Genomic DNA, 7,870 nt, shown 5'->3' on the forward strand with positions numbered 1-7,870 from the left:
CCTTAATTTAAGGTTAAAAGGTCATTTTTAGGAATTTTTCGGCTCAAAATGGTGCAATTTTTCATGTTTTTTTGTGATTTTTTTTTGAGATTTTTGTTTGATTGGTCTTAGGTTGAAGTTTTTAAAAGCTGATGAAGGCCTTTTGCGAGACAAAATTGCTTGTTATGACCATTTTATGAGCTATATGTTGTGGTACTACAAACACAAACACACAATGATAATAATTTTTGCAATTTTTTTCAGGTTTTTTAAAAATTTTTGACATTTTGAGTTTTTTTTAGCCCTAGGTGTCACGAAACCTCCTCTAGGGTTTGATAAAGGGTTTGATGATAGGTTACTGCACAGTTTGTAGTGGTAATGGAACGGTTTTCAACTTTTTGACGTCATGAATCTTAGCATTTTTTGACAAAAGTTGCAAATTTTTCATTTTTTTGACATATTTATTGTCATCATTCAAGTTATTTTTGGTTCCCAGGGGCAAGAAAACCTCATTAGGGGTTTGATAATAAGTACTGAAAAATTTTTAGTTGCCATGGAATATCTTTCAACTTTTGAATATCACAAATTTTAGCAAATTTTTTGAACAAATTTGCATTTTTTTCAGGTTTTTGAAAATTTTCATCATTTTTTTCAGTTTCAGGGACCATGCAATCTCGTTTGAGGTTTGTTAATAGGGCACTGCATAGTTTCTAGTAACAATGGAATGCTTTTTCACTTTTTAATGTCTCGTATTTTAGCATTTTTCGATAAGATGTGCAATTTTTTTAATGTTTCCTAAAGTTTTTGTCAGTTTTTGATATTCGTCCATTCTCATTTGCAAGAAAACCTATTCCACGTTGTGATAAAAAGTTATTGCATGGTTTTTAGTTTCAATGGATTTGTTTTCAACAATTTAACCTTTCGACTTTTAGAAACTTTTTTGGTAGAATTTGCAATTTTTTTCAAGTTTTTTTTAAAACATTTGTATTTTATTTATTTTTTTCTTGCCTCAGTAGCCAGGTAACCGCATCCAGCTTTTGACAGTATGTTATTAAATAGTTGCTAGGGGGCAGTTGAATGGCTTTCAACATTTTAATAGAACGAATTTCTGTTTTTTGAAGTTTGGAATTTTTTCTAAAGTTATTGCCTATCGATCTATGAGCCAATGAGTTTTTAAAGCTTGGAATTGGGCTACTGGATAGCCTCTAAAGACACAGAAATGATTCTGAAGATATTTATATCACGTTTTTCAGCAACATTTCCGTATAATTTGCAATTGATTTCTTTTTCTTAAATTTTTTGGTCATTTTCGAGTTAATCGATCTTCAAGGGCCAATGAATATATTTCAGGTCTTGCAGATATAATACTGGACCGATTTCAGAAACAAAGATTGATTTTGAACATATTTTTGTAATAGGTGTTTTTAAAGGGACAAAATTTTGTCTTAGGTTTAAAAGTTTCGAGAGTTTTAGCAAAGAGTTTGTTTTTGTTTAGTTTTGATTCTTTTAGTTTCTCAATTCTTTGATGATTTTTGCGTTTAGGCTGGCATTGTTCAATTGATCTGGTGGTCAAGTAGAGTACGTCTGATTTTTTCATTCAATTCTTTGAATTGTATTCCAGGACTTGTCCTGCTATGTTTTAATTCGTCGTCTCCATCGATGATTCTTACGACCTGACTTCTTGGAATTGACTTCAGTTTTAGCTTTTAGGTCAATTGCGTGACTTACCTCACTCACAAAAATGACTTCTGAACTCACTTATGGAACTTTAAATTTTATGAACATAAAATAGTGTGCATCTATGTAGTGCCAAACTTATATGCCCTAGTTCTTGAGTATTAGTCTTGAGCTTTTGATTTCGAATATCAATTTTGAAAAAGCTCTCTTAGCGCTTTTTCCCTATAGACTGTATATGTCAAAAAATTGACAGTCCGAATCTAACCCAAAAAGTGTATTTATCTATTAAAGGACTGATGGTCGATCTGTCTATCTTATTTCTTTGGTTGTTTCAATTCATGGAAGGCCACAAGCGTCTATCGCGGCTATTTTCCGGCAATCTGCCGGCTATGTTCAAAATTTTGCTTTGCACTCCCTAGCAAAATTTGCGCAAAACGTGTTGAGCAGAAGTCACGCTTAAGGAGCGCAAATTGTGCTCTACGGAGTTTTTGGTACCATAATGTATACTATCTACTATCTCCTTCCTTACTGCTGGAGCTACAATTTACCTATTACTGAGAACAATATATATTTTCATAGCGCACGCAATTATTGTGATACTTAAAATTTTACTTAGGTTGAAAATACAGGGTTGTTTTTTTGAAAATTGAGTTAATATTGTGTAATGTTAGAATTTTTTAAGTAAAGCAGTATGCTATTTTTTCAGGGATAGGGCTCATTGATTTAGTAGTTCCGTTACAGTATGCATTCAAATATATTGTGATCAAAAGTGGGAGGGAGCATGCAATGATATCTCCAAGTGCATAGTAAGACTCACATTGTGGATTAATCTCCTCAGTGAAGGTGAAGAGGACAAGATTGCAATCAGTTAAGAAGAGTTTATGGAATCGAAACTCGTAGAACCTCCCAAAATTTTCTCTCACTATAATGGTTTTTATATTAAATTAACATAACATAGCAAACTGGAGTAACTGCTTGAATATGAGATTTTACCCTTTTTAAAAAGGATTTCTGCATTTTACTATAAATTTTTATCCGCTGGCATTCACGGGAGAAAAAGTTTCCATTGAATTGCGCGTGTTTTTTTGGATCTATTAAGTCGTTTTGACAAAGATTAAAATTCTGATGCAAAGATAAAGCATAATATTGAATTAACTTTTGCAAACTGACCAAATTGTTCATTCATTGATCCGAGGTCACGTCTCCACAAGGACTATTAATGAAGTTCAGTTACGCGAATCCTTTGGGAAAGTTAATAATTTTTCATGCGTAAGGTTTAGATTTTTTCTGTACAGCTTATTGCATCTATTTTTCGGTATTATGCCATTTATGTATATAGCTATACCTTTTTCTTCCTGCGCAGATTCGGAACCCCAATTTCGTTTTGATGGGAGATTATTTTTAAGGAAACAGGTCCTTCTAGTTAATTCATTGCACGAATAGTCATGATCAATCATTTCATGGTTTGAGAAATCATTGCGAGCCCTAAAAGGTGAGTGTTGTTATGGATAACCCTATTACAGGTAAGTCTCAATGCTAAATGTATGAATCATCACTGCATGCTAGCAATTTTTCTCTCAAAATGTGTCAATAATTGTTTATAGTTCTGCTAATTATAATTCTATTTTCAACAGCCCACGAAAATCTGCTATCATTTTAGGAGCATGCTTTAGTTATCTCATTTTGGTTATAATTAGTTAATGTCAATTAAGTTTCTAGAGCGTGATTTGGCGACAAACGTTATTGCATTTGTAAGTAACTATTTTCGTATGTAGAATTTTCATGTTAATGAAAGAGCCCGGTAGCTTAAAAAAACTGGAATTAGCTAAATATTAGTGGCATGAGAAAAGAAAAATAGTTGAACAACTTTCAAAAAACAACTTTCAAGTGACAGCTAAATGACTGATAATAAACTTAAACAAATGGTAGTTTTTTGTTAATTTTGTTCACTCTTAGTTTGATAAACTCGCTCAGAGCCATTTGCACGTGGTCACCCGTAGCAGCACTGATTATTTGATGTCTAATAGATCCCTTCTTGAGACACCATATCTCTGCATCTGATAAAGTGACTGCGTCTGGTGTTTGTTTGGCTTCACTATCGCGTTTGTTGCCAATACATGCTACCATTGAGTCAGCGATGTCATACTGAAATACGATGAATACGATTTTATCTTCATGGACTTAAGCCTGAACTGCTGTGGTTAACACCAACATCTTACTAAAATACTATTTTTAATTGCTCTCAAGCGAAATTTGCAATTCTTGTAAACGTTTCTATTATGCTAAATTTTTGCTTAAACGTTTTGTTCTAGAACATTCTTTCGATTTCACTTCTCGAGTCGCTTTTCCACGCTAAAACACAAATGATCGTAAGATCGGGCTTCACAAGGGCATGATAGCCGAGGATGATGTTTATTTCGAATACTCAGGAGGTTGGGGATCGAATCCCCCATGGTCGTAGTTTTTTGCACCCCTTTCTTTTTTAGCTTGAAAGCAATTTGCCCGAAGTTAATCGGTTTATTTTTTTCAGATTTTTTTTATAAAAGTGTGCCGCGGTTAGTTTTTTAATAGCTGCACAGCGATAGCTGGGGCTATTATTGGCCTTCTCGTCGTTTTTTTTTAAATTTCGTCAAGGTTTTTGTTACAACCATATGACGTCACAATCACTTCAAATCTGCTTTTTGTTCATTCGTTCATGCAATTTCAACTAAAATGCGTGCGTGACGTCATTTTTAACTCTTATTGGAGCGAGTGAAAATTTTGCCCATTCGCGGGATGAAGTTTTCGGTTACGCGTGACGCCTCAAAAATGACTCATTGACTCTAAAATTGACGTTTCCTTACCTTAATTCAAAGAGATAAGGTCAAGTGAGTGCGTGACAATGGAAGCAGCAATAAGGTAAACAGATTCCTAATCAAAATATGACATGTCGGCATTTAATAAAAAGAAGCTTAATTTGGTCTTTAACTATCTTTGGAGACTGCAGATCTTCGAAGCTATTGCGGCTATTTTCTGGCAATCTGCTAGCTATTAATTCAGTTTTCTGATTAACGTAGTTATTTTTTCATAGGATGTGTGAGGTGAAAATAATATTGACTTTGGAGAGTTCCAAAGTTCAAATAAGAGATCAACAAATGCGGTGAATAATGACATCATATAGATTAACTTCGTAAACTTGACCACCGCTGAATCAGGACGTTACCATCAAATAAAGCTCCAAAAATTTTATGCTAATTGACGGAAATGATGGAGGTTGTGAAATATAAGGGTTAAATGATTGAAGGATTAATTGATGTGCGGTTAAATGATTCGGGTTGAAAAGCAGTATAGCCATTGCTTTTACATTTTGCCGACCAAAGGACAAAAATTTTCGAAACAAAAACGGAATATCGAAAAACAGACTTTTTGTTCGTTCTGTTTTTAAGAGTGAAAATAATCCGATGCAACAGTAATTACGCAAAAATTTTGAATCAAAATTTCCAATTTACTCTGCAAGGCATGCCATTATTTAAAGATTTGGTTTTTTGAATTTAATGTTTTGATGGTGTTGTCCTGTGAGTTTCCCTTTTTTATCGCCAGAATAAATACGGTTCTCAACTTTTTTTGTGTCAATCTTGACCGATTGAATTATGCATCCTACGAAGTTGAAAGTTGTAACCAACCTTTAAAAGCCGAATGATCTTAGATACCGCAATTTAAATGCACGTAAATTTTTTGCTTGCTCGGCGCTAATTGTTTGTTTTGGTTTTGCGTAAATATCGCGCTTTTTCTTCCCTAACCAATGTTGACGCCTGTAAAGATGAGCTTACCCTCATTTTTGAAAATTGTAGGGGATGAATAAGGGTCACGTAAAGGTTTCGAGCTCCTTCGTTTTGTCTTTGTTCGCTTTCAGTCCAGTAAAGTATTAGTATAGATATCCACATGCAATCCAATTGTATAGATATCCTCTACTAAATGTGATTACCTCATAAACGTTCTTTTTGATTTAGTCTTTTGGTATTTACTACATTATAATTCTAACTTTTTCAAAATTAAGAGCATTATGAAGAGACTCACAAAGTTGGAATTTCACGAATATACGCTGTATAATTAGTTGTTTTTTTAGTCGCTTCCGTAAACATTTTGCCGGTGCTGATTGACATCTCGAACTAATATAGTTAAATTTCTTTTTTTGTGTCAATGCGTATTGTTGCTATCGGCCCTTGGTGTAGTTTTGTCTGGCCAACGTGTTTATGTTGGTTCAGCAAATTTCGAGATTTTAAGCTACAAAGAAAGAAACGTTCTCCTGTATTTTGTTACTGGATAGTTTGCGGACCTTTTAGGCTTGACATATTTGGCGCCCTATTTTAAGGATAAATTTCAGAATTAGAAATAAACCTTTCAAGCTTAACTTTTGGATTATTAATTTTTGGTGCCTAGTTTTGAGCTTGCATAACCAGAACTAAACAAAAACGAAAGATTTTTATATAAGTTCAGAAGCTCGATTTTAATGGAATAAGGAGGTTCTTTTACCTGCTTATCAATGAATTAGTTACGTTCTCAGTTGTTTTGGAAAAAAGACCTATGGAGCTTTGCCTATAGATTTTGCTGTATAAAGTTTTGACAACTTGATCAGAAACGAAGTTATTCCTAAAAACTTTGCCTTCAACTTTTGACAGATTCTGATTTTGTCTTGTTTGTGTGATACGATTAGTAGTCCTTCTAGTGCTAAGTGTGATAAAGCTACCGGGAAGGCTCTAATTTAAGAGGTCATTTTTAGTAGTTCTCGAGCCCAAAATGTTGCATTTTTTAGTGTTTTTTGTCATTTTTTTGAATTTTTTGGTGGACCAGTCTAAAATTGAGACTGGTGACTGGTTACAGTTGATAAAGGTCTTTTGCAGACATTAGTACTTTTTATGACCGTTTAAAGAGCTGTGTGTGTTGGTAATCCAAACAAAAACACTAAAATTTATACTAATATTAACAATTTTTTCAAGCTTTCTAAAAATGTTTGTCAATTTTTGAGTTTTTCAGCCCTAGGTGTCAAGGAACTTCCATTAGGGTTTGATAATAGTTTACTGCATTGCTTCTAGTGGTAATGGAATGGTTTTAAACATTTTATTATCACGAATTTTAGTATTTTTTTGCCAAAACTTGCAATTTTTTCAGTTTTTTTGACAATTATTGTCCTTATTCAAGTTTTTTTTCTGTCGCAGGGCCCAGAAAACCGCCTTAAGGGTTCAATAATAAGTTACTGAAAGTTTTTATTTGCCATGAAAAAGTTTTCAACTTGTTTTCGAATTTTAGCATCATTTTCAGGTTTTTCTAGCCTCAAGAGCCAAGAAAACTCCTCTAGGGTTTGTTAATAGGTTACTGCATAATTTCTAGATTTTACAGAATATTTTTCAAGATTTAAGTATCACGAATTTAAGCAATTTTTTTTTATAAAAATGTATTTGCAATTTATTTGCAAAGTTTTGAATGTTTTTGGTTTGTTTTTGTTTTTTTGTCGCACCAGGAACCCAGGCACCTCTTCCGAGTTGATTATAGGCTGTTGCATAGTTTCTAGTGTTAATTGAATGGTTATCAATATTTTAATGACTCGAGTTTTAGCAATTTCTTGATAACGTTTATTTTTGAAAAATTATTATCGTGTTCCAAGTTCATGGATCTTTGAACCAGTGAAACTATTCACGGCTCTCGAGACAATGAAACGGTTCTGAAGATAATAATATCACGAATTTTAGCCAGATTTTGTTAAAATTTGCAACTGTTTTCGAAATTTTTGAATATTTTTGTCCTTTTATGAGTCAACGAAACTTTTAAAGTCTTGCAGATGGGTTACATGACAGAACTCAAGAGACAGAAAATGGGTTTTAACAGTTTTTCACTGCCAAATGTGGAAACTTATTTTCAATTTTGCACTTTCAGTTTTTTCTATATGCTATAATTACTAAAAATGTTAGAAAACTAGAAGTTGCAGAGTCGAAACTCATCATGGAAAATATTCCTAGCTCTCTCTCTCTCCCAGTTGGGGTTTCGTTCCTTCTCTTTCTCGTTCACGTTTTGTCTCTCGCACACTATCTCTGTATCTCTCTCTCTCTCTCTCTCTCTATATATATATATATATATATATGTATATATATATATATATATGTATATATATATATATATATATATATATATATATATATATTATATATATATATATACATACATATATATATATATATAT

At 33.0% G+C, this 7,870-nt stretch overlaps 1 protein-coding gene across 1 annotated transcript in view; it reads right to left on the reverse strand.

The window, feature by feature from the left end:
- Positions 1–2,920: 2,920 nt before the first annotated feature.
- LOC142354053 (dnaJ homolog subfamily C member 27-B-like) overlaps positions 2,921–7,870 on the reverse strand; it is a 27,279-nt gene continuing 22,329 nt past the window's right edge. The window contains exon 3 of the mRNA XM_075406323.1: positions 2,921–3,801. Coding sequence (XP_075262438.1) covers positions 3,571–3,801 — 231 coding nt within the window. The 3' untranslated portion in view covers positions 2,921–3,570. The remainder of the gene's footprint in view (positions 3,802–7,870) is intronic.

Source organism: Convolutriloba macropyga, chromosome 15, assembly GCF_964194025.1.
Source record: "Convolutriloba macropyga chromosome 15, txConMacr16.3, whole genome shotgun sequence".
Taxonomy (NCBI): Eukaryota; Metazoa; Xenacoelomorpha; order Acoela; family Convolutidae; genus Convolutriloba; species Convolutriloba macropyga.